The 12,713-nt window shown below is 46.7% G+C and overlaps 1 protein-coding gene across 2 annotated transcripts; it reads left to right on the top strand.

Annotated features, from left to right (window-relative positions):
• The first annotated feature begins 2,430 nt into the window (after nucleotides 1-2,430).
• TUFT1 (tuftelin 1) lies at nucleotides 2,431-11,350 on the top strand. Of its 2 annotated transcripts, XM_040411752.1 has the most exons (13): nucleotides 2,431-2,538; nucleotides 5,255-5,329; nucleotides 5,802-5,909; nucleotides 6,707-6,793; nucleotides 7,356-7,427; nucleotides 7,510-7,584; nucleotides 7,666-7,773; nucleotides 7,863-7,991; nucleotides 8,126-8,214; nucleotides 8,440-8,545; nucleotides 8,619-8,702; nucleotides 9,362-9,462; nucleotides 9,552-11,348. In XM_040411752.1, the coding sequence occupies exons 1-13, from the start codon at nucleotides 2,470-2,472 to the stop codon at nucleotides 9,616-9,618; spliced, it is 1,170 nt and encodes a 389-aa protein (XP_040267686.1). In that variant the 5' UTR covers nucleotides 2,431-2,469; the 3' UTR covers nucleotides 9,619-11,348. The 2 variants fall into 2 exon arrangements, with proteins under 2 accessions (XP_040267686.1, XP_040267687.1); XM_040411753.1 differs by lacking the exon at nucleotides 7,356-7,427 and having other exon boundaries at nucleotides 9,552-11,350.
• The last annotated feature ends 1,363 nt before the right edge of the window (nucleotides 11,351-12,713 follow it).

Genomic DNA, 12,713 nt, shown 5'->3' with positions numbered 1-12,713 from the left:
GAACAAACTTTAACTACAGTTAGCTATAATTGCACAAAATAACCACTAGAGGGAGCAGAAGCACCAGCTCCACACAGAGCAGCAGGTGACTGGGGGCTGAATACACACAAGCTCGGGGAGAGACAAGAGCAACAAAGGTTAGAGAAATGTAAAATATAAGGCAGCCAAATAGCTGCCCCCGTCTGTCCTGTAGTCCCTAAGGACAGAAAAACACACGCTGGTGTATGGGGGGGGGGGGGTTGGCCTCTTATAGTGAGGTAATGGGGGCATTAAAAGTTACTTGATTACTTGACTTCATTAAATATTCCGTCTGTCCTACCAGTTTCACTGGGGCGGATAAACCCCACATGTGCTGCTGTGCTACAGGACAGGAGAAGTAGTACTGTGCAGTGTATATATATACAGAATAAGAGCAGATACTGAGGATTACACCCAGTATACAGGACAGGAGAAGTGGTACTGTGCAGTGTATATATATATATATATATATATATATATATATATATACAGAATAAGAGCAGACACTGAGGATTACACCCAGTATACAGGACAGGAGAAGTGGTACTGTGCAGTGTCCATATATACAAAATAAGAGCAGATACTGAGGATTACACCCAGTATACAGGACAGGAGAAGTGGTACTGTGCAGTGTATATATATATATATATACAGAATAAGAGCAGATACTGAGGATTACACCCAGTATACAGGACAGGAGAAGTGGTACTGTGCAGTGTCCATATATACAAAATAAGAGCAGATACTGAGGATTACACCCAGTATACAGGACAGGAGAAGTGGTACTGTGCAGTGTATATATATATATACAGAATAAGAGCAGATACTGAGGATTACACCCAGTATACAGGACAGGAGAAGTGGTACTGTGCAGTGTATATACAGAATAAGAGCAGATACTGAGGATTACACCCAGTATACAGGAGAAGTGGTACTGTGCAGTGTATATATATATATATACAGAATAAGAGCAGATACTGAGGATTACACCCAGTATACAGGACAGGAGAAGTGGTACTGTGCAGTGTGTATATATATATATATATATATATACAGAATAAGAGCAGATACTGAGGATTACACCCAGTATACAGGACAGGAGAAGTGGTACTGTGCAGTGTATATATATACAGAATAAAAGCAGATACTGGGGATTACATCCAGTATACAGGACAGGAGAAGTGGTACTGTGCAGTGTATATATATATACAGAATAAGAGCAGATACTGAGGATTACACCCAGTATACAGGACAGGAGAAGTGGTACTGTGCAGTGTATATATATATATATATATACAGAATAAGAGCAGATACTGAGGATTACACCCAGTATACAGGAGAAGTGGTACTGTGCAGTGTCCACACATACTGAGTTAACAGGGGGGCGCTGTCTGGGGATGACAGCTCGCTCAGTCCTTTTTAGGACAAGTTGTCCTCTGTCTGGGGCAGTGAGTCACGGGGCCGCCCTCTAATCTCCATGTAACACCTGGATGTCAGCCGCTTCAGAATACCGGTCCATCCGGTATGTCGCGTAAACACTGACTTCATGCGGCTGGTAATAAGAGGCGCCATCCTATACTATGTTGGCATTGTCCTGTATCACTGCATGCTACATAGAGCACAACATACAAATGCTGGTCGTCCTCTTCTTCTAAGGGTACTTTCACACTTGCGTTGTTTGATTCCGGCAGGCAAACTGTATGCAAACGCATGTCATTTTTTCTGACTGATCAGGCATTTTTCAGACTTATCAGGATCCTGATCAGTCAGAAAAATGCATTGCAATACCGGATCCGTTATTTTTGTTTTCACATTTTTAAAGGTCTGCGCATGCGCAGACCAGAATACCGGATCCGTCAATGCGGCAATTTGAATACCGGATCCGGCACTAATACATTAATATGGAAAAAAATGCAGGATCCGGAATTCAGGCAAGTGTTCGTTTTTTTTGGCCGGAGATAAAACCGTTGCATGCTGCGGTATTATCTCCGTCCTGAAAAGTCAAAAAGACTGAACTGAAGACGTCCTAAACGGATTTCTCTCCATTCAGAATGCATGGGGATAAAACTTATCAGTGTTTTTCCAGTATTGAGCCCCTAGGACGGAACTCAGTGCCGGAAAAGAAAAACGCTAGTGTGAAAGTACCCTAAGATGCTGCAATCCAGGAGCAGACTGACCATTCAGAGGGCCTATAGTCTGCAAGTGATTTGCTCCCAGTGCTCAGTGTGATACCTCTCTGGGGTGGGGGAGTGCGCGGTGTCATGCTGTTCCAGGTGCAGGCCTGCCCTATGCTCTTCATGTTGCCCTGTGATCTCCACAGGGTTTCCTGGGAGCTTTCAGAGACGACTCCGCCCTGAGGCCAGGCGTGCAGAGTACAGTAGGACAGGTCCTCCCAGTGATGTCATCAGCCTCTTATATAGTGACACATCTCTTCCCCGGACCAGTGCTGTTATGAGTGAGCAGAGAGCGACCATGAATGGCCTGTGCACCCTGCAGCAGCTCCAGCCGGAGCCCGAGCCGGTCAGTGTATATGTCAGGGTGTAGGGGGCTGAGTGACTGGGGCTTTATAAGAGAAGGTTTACACTGAGGTTTTTTTGGAGGCTTTAAGGCAGATTTTAGCCAGAAGTAGATTCATCGGGAAGGAGAAGTGTAAGTCCTTCCTTTATATTTACCATTTCTTTTGAATTTGCTTTTTGGGTGAAAAATCCTTCTCTAACTCAGTGTGAACCTACCATAAATATAATGTTTTTTTCTGGTGCGCCTCTGTGTACAGTGTATCTCCATGAGAGTTGTGTATCACTGTGGGAGTTTTTACACTGTATCACTGTGGGAGTTGTTGTTACACCATATCACTGTGGGAGTTGTTGTTACACCGTATCACTGTGGGAGTTGTTGTTACACCGTAATACTGTGGGAGTTGTTGTTACACCGTATCACTGTGGGAGTTATTGTTACACCGTATCACTGTGGGAGTTGTTGTCACATTGTATCACTGTGGGAGTTGTTACACCGTATCACTGTGGGAGTTGTTACACCGTATCACTGTGGGAGTTGTTGTTACACCGTATCACTGTGGGAGTTGTTACACCGTATCACTGTGGGAGTTGTTGTTACACCGTATCACTGTGGGAGTTGTTGTTACGCCGTATCACTGTGGGAGTTGTTACACCGTATCACTGTGGGAGTTGTTGTTACACCGTAATACTGTGGGAGTTGTTGTTACACCGTATCACTGTGGGAGTTGTTGTTACACCGTATCACTGTGGGAGTTGTTGTCACATTGTATCACTGTGGGAGTTGTTGTTACGCCGTATCACTGTGGGAGTTGTTGTTACACCGTATCACTGTGGGAGTTGTTGTTACGCCGTATCACTGTGGGAGTTGTCACATTGTATCACTGTGGGAGTTGTTACACCGTATCACTGTGGGAGTTGTTGTTACACCGTATCACTGTGGGAGTTGTTGTTACACCGTATCACTGTGGGAGTTGTTGTTACACCGTATCACTGTGGGAGTTGTTGTCACATTGTATCACTGTGGGAGTTGTTGTTATGCCGTATCACTGTGGGAGTTGTTGTTACACCGTATCACTGTGGGAGTTGTTGTTACACCGTATCACTGTGGGAGTTGTTGTCACATTGTATCACTGTGGGAGTTGTTGTTACGCCGTATCACTGTGGGAGTTGTTGTTACACCGTATCACTGTGGGAGTTGTTGTTACACCGTATCACTGTGGGAGTTGTTGTTACACCGTATCACTGTGGGAGTTGTTGTTACACCGTATCACTGTGGGAGTTGTTGTTACGCCGTATCACTGTGGGAGTTGTTGTCACATTGTATCACTGTGGGAGTTGTTACACCGTATCACTGTGGGAGTTGTTGTTACACCGTATCACTGTGGGAGTTGTTGTTACGCCGTATCACTGTGGGAGTTGTTGTCACATTGTATCACTGTGGGAGTTGTTGTTACACCGTATCACTGTGGGAGTTGTTGTCACATTGTATCACTGTGGGAGTTGTTGTTACACCGTATCACTGTGGGAGTTGTTGTTACACCGTATCACTGTGGGAGTTGTTGTTACGCCGTATCACTGTGGGAGTTGTTGTTACACCGTATCACTGTGGGAGTTGTTGTTACGCCGTATCACTGTGGGAGTTGTTGTTACGCCGTATCACTGTGGGAGTTGTTGTCACATTGTATCACTGTGGGAGTTGTTGTTACACCGTATCACTGTGGGAGTTGTTGTTACGCCGTATCACTGTGGGAGTTGTTGTTACGCCGTATCACTGTGGGAGTTGTTGTTACGCCGTATCACTGTGGGAGTTGTTGTTACGCCGTATCACTGTGGGAGTTGTTGTCACATTGTATCGTTCTGCAGGTTGTTGTATTACTGTGACGGGGGGTGTATTTCGGGTGAATGAGTACAGGAGGTGACATCTTTGGGTATGCCCTGTGTACTCTGATTTTCTGAGCGGTGGTCTCCACATTACCCCCACTGCAGTATAGTGAGGAGGGGCACACATGGAGGTGCAGGCCCCAGAGCTCACAGTACAGTCTATGTACCTGCCCCCAGCATCAGCCTGCCCAGACAGAAGACTCACATCCACCCTCAGGAATGTCTGGATTCCTGTGGGAAAATACGGATTAACCCCTGCACTGCCTGCACTCTGCTTTGAATTTAAGCGCCACTCCCCCTAACGTCCAAGGCCAGATCCACACAGGGCAGTTTGGGTGTTTTTGTTTTAATCCAAATCAAGCAGCGGATCCTGAAAGGAAGACAAGTATAATAATGGCAGAAGCTTCTCCTTTTGTTTTGGCTAAGAATGATGCATCAGAAACTGCTCTGTGTGAACCAGTGGTAGGAGAATCCGGTATGTCATTATGTAATACAGGGTCAATGAGTTCTGAGCGGGGGCTCATCCCCGATGTCCATACATGCAGGACTTCTGCCGAAGAGTGGCAGGACAGGATGGCTCCAGGGGACAGTGGAGAATGAAGTTTAACCCTGGCTACTTCCACATCACCGCTCTGTGTACATGACATGTAGTCATCCTTCAGATATGACTACCAGAGGCCGCTCCCCGGACAAGGGATGAAGACTCACCCAGTAAAGGGCGTTGGGTCACTGGGCAAATGTGCAGCGCACAGGAGTAATTCCAATTATATGGGTGACTCAAGGGTGTCGATTTTGGGTGAATGGTCAGTCTGGTTCATATAACTGTCTTTAACCCCCAGGACAATGTCAGAACGCTGCGTATGACCCTACGTGATGACCAGTCTCCAGAGGGCACCGACACCATCAAAGTCAAGGTGAGCGAGAAAGGGCTACACACAGCCCCCAGTAAATACAAAAAAATTCTGCTTCTGTCTCAGCTCATCTGCCCCAGGAAAGCTGGGTGGCCACCATTATATTTCCCAATGCTTTGCCACTCAGGGCTCTCTTGGCTTGATCTGCAGCCGTTCAGTAAAGGAGGATGTATCGCTGCATCACCAGGCAGATCTATGCATTAGGGAAGCTGGGTGACAACCCCTATAGGAGCTAGGATGATGGGCCTTCCAGGTGGTTGTCACCCAGCTGTTTTGCTTGGTAAATGAAGGGTGCGTGCTTGTCCTGGATCGTCCCCAGCACATGTCATCATTCTCTGCTGCTGTCATGACGCAGATATTTGTCACTACGGTCATCAGAGGCTGAGATATATTTACCTCCTAATATCCATTACATTGTACACTTTAGGCGTCCCCGTGTGAACAGCTGTCACTAATTCTTCCTTGTTGTCCTCAGCCGGTGGGACGTGCCTTCGCACTCATCTCCTCTCACCCCCTCCGGGGGTCCCGGCCCCTCAACTCTGAACTGGTCAAATCCAAAGATGGAGATGAAGAAATCATTAAGGTATGAGACCTCCCAGTCTGGTGACCCAAAATAAAGAAGAAGGAGGGTTCGGCTACCCCCTCCCTGTGTGTCACCTCCAGGGAATGTGCCGAGAGGTGGAGGCCGCTTATGTCACTGAGGAATTTAAAGTGATCTATATGGAAGCCTCTGATGCTAATGGGGCTGTGCACACAGCAGGATAAGATAATTATAGCTGACGGGTGGCGGTATTACACAGACGTACGTCCTCTCCCCTGCTCTTCTGGTAGAGCTCAGCCAGGACTATACTATGGACCTAGGTGTGCTCCGTACACACAAGGCTCTGTTTGCACTGGTCTTAAGGGTTTCTTTGCGTGCTGCCATTTGTGAACCAGTAGCTACGACTGTTAAAGAAATATGGAGACAAATTAATTTCTTCAAGTCATGGTGGAAATGAAAGGGAGGCTCCATGCCCAATGGTCCCTACGGAATGACCCTGTCAGCAGCTGCACCCACTGCTGAGGGCTGGTCTAGTCAGGTGCTGGTACATTTTAAGGGAAGTTTCACACTGCGATAAAATCTGTTGTATTTCATTTTACATGGTGCGGACCTGCTGTCGGTTTAGCTCAACTGAATAAAGACTCCCACCGCAGCATTTCGAGGGGTCCGCGTGGTAACTGACCCGAGAATGCATCTGTACATTCTTGCCGTGGTCTGGAAAACCATGCGGCAAAAATCCTTGGCCAAATGAACTGCGGTGTGAAAACAACGGGAAGCAGTTTCAGTACAGAATGGGCTCAGTGTTTAACCACCTGAACTCTGCTGTCCTCCTCTCCCAGGTGTATCTCAAAGCTAAAGCAGAGAACAAGAAGAACCACGAGTGGAATGTCTGCCAGCTGAGGAACGAGGTGCGGCAGATCCAGGAGGTGAGGAGGGGAACGATCAGATTCTCAGTAGGTCATGAATCCAAACTAGATTATTGCCGTATTCCCTTCCATAGTGCCAACATATTCCACAGCACTGTACAGAACCCACCACTCACACACATCCCTGTCCCCTAAATTCCAGACGAGCCTATCAGTATACTGCTTCACCCCCCACACTTTGGGTTTCCCTCCATGTTTTCTGCACATCATAGTAGCGAGTTGAGGAAGGGTGACGGAACATAGTAAATCTGGAGGCATCAAAAAACTCAAGATCAATGGCTATGACAAGATGGCCGGAGGACCAAATGAGAACTTGGAGAGATTAAGGTTAATGTGGGCTCTTCACTCTTACAATACTCTGTCCTTGAGACTTCTAGATAGCTTGCTCTGCAGTAATGGTATAGCCAGTCATTAATTATTAATGTCCTCACATCGTCGGCCGGTCAGGAAGCTTTCCATAGATCCCTGGGTTATGTAACAACGGATGGTACATGTTAGAGGGTGAGAGCAGTCAATGTACTTCTCATAAGCCTCCATCACAGCATCATCCCTGCTCCTTTAGGCTCGGACCTCCTTGACTCTTCTAAGGCAGGACCTTGATGCCTCCAAGCATGGGGTTCACCAGTCAGACGAGGTAAATGTTAATACATCTCACAGCGCGAGACTGGAATAATGCTGGACGACGTCTCCTGATTTGGTCTGATCTAATTTTGTAGGAAGATCGAGTGGGGAGACAGAATGGTGATGGAACTACCAATGCACTGTGGTCACAGACTATGGCACATGAAGAGGTGAGCTCCTGCAGGACGCTGTCGAGAGACTGTTTCTCGTCTTACTGCTCCCAATTCATAATGTGTCTCCTGTGCTTTCAGGAATTCCCACTGGATAATGGTAAAAACATGAGGGAGACGGCACAGAAGTTGTATGCCAGACTCCAGGAATCGGAGAGACGGCACCAGGCAGACCGCAAGATGTACGAGGTCAGATTTGCACTGGAGCCAATGAACCTACTACGTCCAGCAGAAGGGTTTCCAACAATTCAGTATTATTTTTATTCTTCTGGCTTTAGGAAAAACTGAGTCACTGGCAACAGGAGGCCGAGCAGAGCAAACAGGTGCGTGTAGAGGCGCAGGAAAAGGCCACCGAGCACCAGAAAGAGGTGGAAGAACTGAGGAGGCTGATGTCCAACATGGAGAAGGTAATCACCGTGGACTTGGCTTATTTAAAGAAGTGCACTTTTAATCCCCTTCTGACATATTACTGGGACACATCAGAAGGTCTGGTGGTGGTTTCCTGAGGAGACTTTTCTTATCACTGATCTCTAATTTACAGGAACACCAGCAGCTTCTTAAGAAGATGAAAGATAATGAGACAGAGCTGGAGAAAATGAGAGAACAACCGGACGGACCTCTGCAGGAGAGGTGAGCGCCTGCGCCAACATGGGGGCTTACGTCCCAAAAGATGGTGACCTGGGGTGTTGCCCTCTTCCAGGGCAGGACAGAAGGAAGCAATTACCCATAGGGCTGCACCCTTTTTATGGGTGCCATAGCAGCTGCATGGGCTCCCTCTGTAGTACAGATTATACCGCGTCACATGGTACAGACTATAATTCGAGTGACTTTAGTCTCATTCTCCTCCTCTTACAGATGTCAAGAACTGGAGAAGACTGTGTCTACCCTGAAGGAGAAGATTCATCACCTGGATGACATGCTGAAAAGTCAGCAGCGTAAAGTGCGTCAGATGATTGAGCAGGTAACAGCGGAGGATACTGGGATGGGGAGACTGGGTCCTCCTAGGATCACTCATTCACTTTTTTTATGTTCAGCTCCAGAATTCCCGGACGGCCATGCAGGAAAAGGACTCTGTGATCCAGGAGCTGCGGGAGAAAGTGTCATGGCTGCAGGCAGAGGTGAGCGGTGGTCTGTACGCTGGGATCGGGGTCTTTCTTACTAAAACAGATCTGGCAAAGTCATGATCTTCTCTTCAGTTTTCCTCACTTGTACCTCTCGCCGTTGTCAGACGCACCTCATTCTCTTTAGGTTTCCTTGTTTGTACCTCTTGCCGTTGTCAGACTTGCCTTATTCTCTTCGGTTTTCCTCACTCATACCTCTTGCAGTGTCAGACTCTCCCTCATTCTCTTCTCTGTTGGTACCTCTCGCCGTTGACAGACTCGCCCTCATTCTCTTCTCTGTTGGTACCTCTCGCCGTTGACAGACTCGCCCTCATTCTCTTCTCTGTTGGTACCTCTCGCCGTTGTCAGACTCGCCTCATTCTCTTCTCTGCTGGTACCTCTCGCTGTTGTCAGACTCGCCTCATTCTCTTCTCTGCTGGTACCTCTCGCCGTTGTCAGACTCGCCTCATTCTCTTCTCTGCTGGTACCTCTCGCTGTTGTCAGACTCGCCTCATTCTCTTCTCTGTTGGTACCTCTCGCCGTTGTCAGACTCGCCTCATTCTATTCTCTGCTGGTACCTCTCGCAGTTGTCAGACTCGCCTCATTCTCTTCGGTTTTCTTCGTTTGTACCAATTGCTGTTGTCAGACTCACCTGATTCCATTTTTTTCTTTTCCAGAACCTTGAACTACAGGACAAACTGGAACATTTTCTCTCCTCCCAACCAGGACATGCATCCTACCTCCCCAGGAGCTACTCCAGGCCCAACCTCCAGAACGTGTACGTTCCTCCTCACTGCTGGTATCAGTACAGGGTCTTGGATGTGCTTTGTGTTTCCATTACTATTACACATTTCTTTCTCTTGGCAGTAAGAGAGTGTACCTCCCTGCAGGCTCCGGCCGGCCATTACCACTCATCAAACTGGTGGAGACATGATGTGCGACCATGAATAAAGCTGGCTCCTGCCCTGTTCTTTACAGGCCGTTCGTAGACTAGGAATGGAGGACATCTTCAGTTCACCCGTTGCCTTTCTTACACTTTCCTCTGTGGATCATCCACCTTCCAGGACGTCCCATGAGAAGAATTTAATGGCACCTACCTGGACAGGGGTGTGTGGGGGGGTTTGACTTTATCACATATTCATGGACACTATACAACAACCTAAGATGGAGCTCTCTGTGTCTCCACCATGAATTTCAGAGAGATACAGGTCTCTATGGCTGGATGTACCGTGGGCCGTCATGCAGCCAGACTGGAAGATTGTGCCTTTTGTCACCTAAACCAAAGCCGAGCCCTGAGCTGCTTACCCGACATGACTCCTCTGGGCACAACACATGCAAATAACCTAAAAGGAAGGTGCTGATGTCTCCCTGGCTGGCGGCACATTAATCACTTCTGTTCTGGGTGGACATGAAAGGGCAGGTATCTCAGACGTCTTATATAACCCTACAAACAAAGCTCATACCTGCTGAGCGGCAGCTTCTATAATCCTCATCATGGCTCCTCCCTACGGACAGGACTGCTGTAGTTCTATGGATCAGCACACCGCGTGTCTTACACTGACGTCCTTTCCTTCACTAGATGGTTAATGCCTGACATATTGGGGGTTCTCTAGAGTATGCCTTGTCCCTAGCCTAGGCCACGATCAAAAAAACATGGAGGTAGAGCAATATACTGTAACTAGTATTCAGGTACTTGTGACTTTCAAGGTAGGGTGTGCTAGGACTTGTAGATCAACTGAGTTTCCAGTTTGCCTCTTCCACAGGTGGCACCCAATGCTTTAAAGGCCTGTCACCCATGCACTAAGGGCTAGAGACTGTTGAGCATGGATGTTGGGGGTTGTACTCCTGCAGCAGACCCTGCATGTATTTATTTATGTCTGTGCGCATCTGACGTGTTGTATTATACCTGGAGGTGTAGATATACTAGAGTGGTGTTGAATAAATTATGTTATTTAAGGCCTGTGAAGCCTGCTGTCTGTGCGGTGACATGTATGTACATGATGCGGTGAGTGGCGGCTGCGCTGAGTTTCGTCTGCACTACACACCCAGTATAATTAGTGTATCACACACCCACACACGCTCCTCTCATACACACTGTGCCGGGCGATGGAGGCCGGACGGGGACGCTCGGGTTTGGAGGTGCAGCGCTGGGCTCACTTTGTAATAAACATCAGAATCCGGCTGATCTGTCCTATTGGGGCAGTCTGTAGGGGTGAGGGTATGGAAATGAAGAGAATGGCATTCAGACCATTGGGGAACTCGGTAATCCATTTGGCAGGGTGTCAGGGAAGGTGGGGCCAGACGTCTTTATTTTTCAGGGTAGCGTTGAGAACTGAATGTCAAGTAATGAAGTATTAATCCCGGAGGGCAGGGCGCGGGATAGGCTGGGCTGGCTGCTGCGGCTCATGTGTTACTCTGCGGCTCCACCTGCTGGTCATCTGAGGCACGACGGATAAGCACTGAGCAGGTACAATTCTCATTTCCCCGATCATTCAGGGGCTCCTCTGGTTTATTCCTCTACCAAGACACCGAGGAGAAGCGGCGTCCTCTGTACAGAGACCATTACTGGGGACACACTGCAGTGAATTCTGGTCGGTTACCAGGCACCATTAGGAGATAAGCGGCGCTTAGTTAACCTTTCAGGATCGGGCCAGTTTTCACCCTTCTGCCCAGGCCATTTTTTGCAGGTCTGACCAGTGTCACTTTATGTGGTAGTAACTTTAAAACGCTTTTACTTATCCAGGACATTCTGAGATTGTTTTCTCGTTACATATTGTACTTCATGACAGCTGTAAAATTGAGTCAAAACATTTCATTTTTATTTATTAAAAATAGCAAATTTCAATTTCTCTACTTTTATATAATAGATAGTAATACCTCCAAAAATAGTTATTACTTTACATTCCCCATATGTCTACTCCATGTTAGGATCATTTTGAAAATGACATTTTATTTTTTGGGGACGTAAGAGGCTTAGAGGTTTAGAAGCAAATCTTAAAATTTTAAAGAACATTTCCAAACCCCTATTTTTTCAGGAACAGTTCAATTATGAAGTCACTTTCTGGGGCTTACATATTAGAAACCACCCATAAATCACCCCATTTTAGAAACTACACCCCTCAAGCTTTTCAAAACGGATTTTACAAACTTTGTTAACCCTTTAGGCGCCCCACGAGAATGAAATGAAAATGGGAATAAAATTTCACTTTTTTTTTTTTGTAGATTTTAAATTTTAATCTATTTTTTCTGCAACACATCAAGGATTAACAGCCCAAAAAAACTCAAGATCTATTACCCTGAATCTGGAGTTTACAGAAACACCCCATGTGTGCTCAAAAACTGATGTCTGGGCGCACAGCTGGCTTCAGAGTGGAAGGAGCGCCATATGGCGTTAGGAGAGCGGATTTAGCTGGAATGGTAATTAGGAGCTATGTCGCATATAAAGACACCCTGAGGAAACCCCCAAAAAGTGACCCCATTTTAAAAACTACACCCCTCAATGAATATTTTAAGATGTGTAGTGAGAACTTTGTCCTCAACAGTCATTCATGGAATTGGCGTGAAAATGAAAAAAAAATTTTTTCAAAAAAAATAAACTTTAGGCCCAAATTTTTCACTTTCACAAAGGGGAACTGGAGAAAATGTACCCCCTAATTTATTGCCCATTTTCTCCTGATTACAGCAATATAGCATATGTGCTTGTATGCTGCTATATGTGCTTGTATACTGCTATATGGGCCTGTATACTGCTATATGTGCTTGTATACTGCTATATGGGCCTACCACAGGGGTCAGAAGGAAAGGAGCATCAAATGGCTTCTGGAAGGCAGATTTCACCAGAATAATTGACAGGCGCCATCTTACAATTGAACACACCCTGAGGTGGCCCTAGAGCGGAAACCCCCAAAAAGTGACCCCATTCCAGAAACTACACCCCTAAAGGAATATTTCAAGGTGGGTAGTAAGCACTTTGATCCATCGGGCGTTTCACAGAATTATGAAACGCTTGGCTATGCACCCCATATTTTG

Source organism: Bufo bufo, chromosome 11 (genome assembly GCF_905171765.1).
Source record: "Bufo bufo chromosome 11, aBufBuf1.1, whole genome shotgun sequence".
Classification (NCBI taxonomy): Eukaryota; Metazoa; Chordata; class Amphibia; order Anura; family Bufonidae; genus Bufo; species Bufo bufo.
The sequence above is the reverse complement of the archived record's forward strand: the minus strand, read 5'-3'. Positions and strand labels throughout refer to the sequence as shown.

Bases quoted from the DNA above. Each gene is read 5' to 3' on its own strand.
- TUFT1 (XM_040411752.1), top strand. From the start codon at position 2,470: ATGAGTGAGCAGAGAGCGACCATGAATGGCCTGTGCACCCTGCAGCAG. The intron at 5,330-5,801 runs GTGAGCGAGAAA...TGTTGTCCTCAG, and splicing joins CCGACACCATCAAAGTCAAG to CCGGTGGGACGTGCCTTCGC. The intron at 8,215-8,439 runs GTGAGCGCCTGC...CTCCTCTTACAG, and splicing joins GACGGACCTCTGCAGGAGAG to ATGTCAAGAACTGGAGAAGA.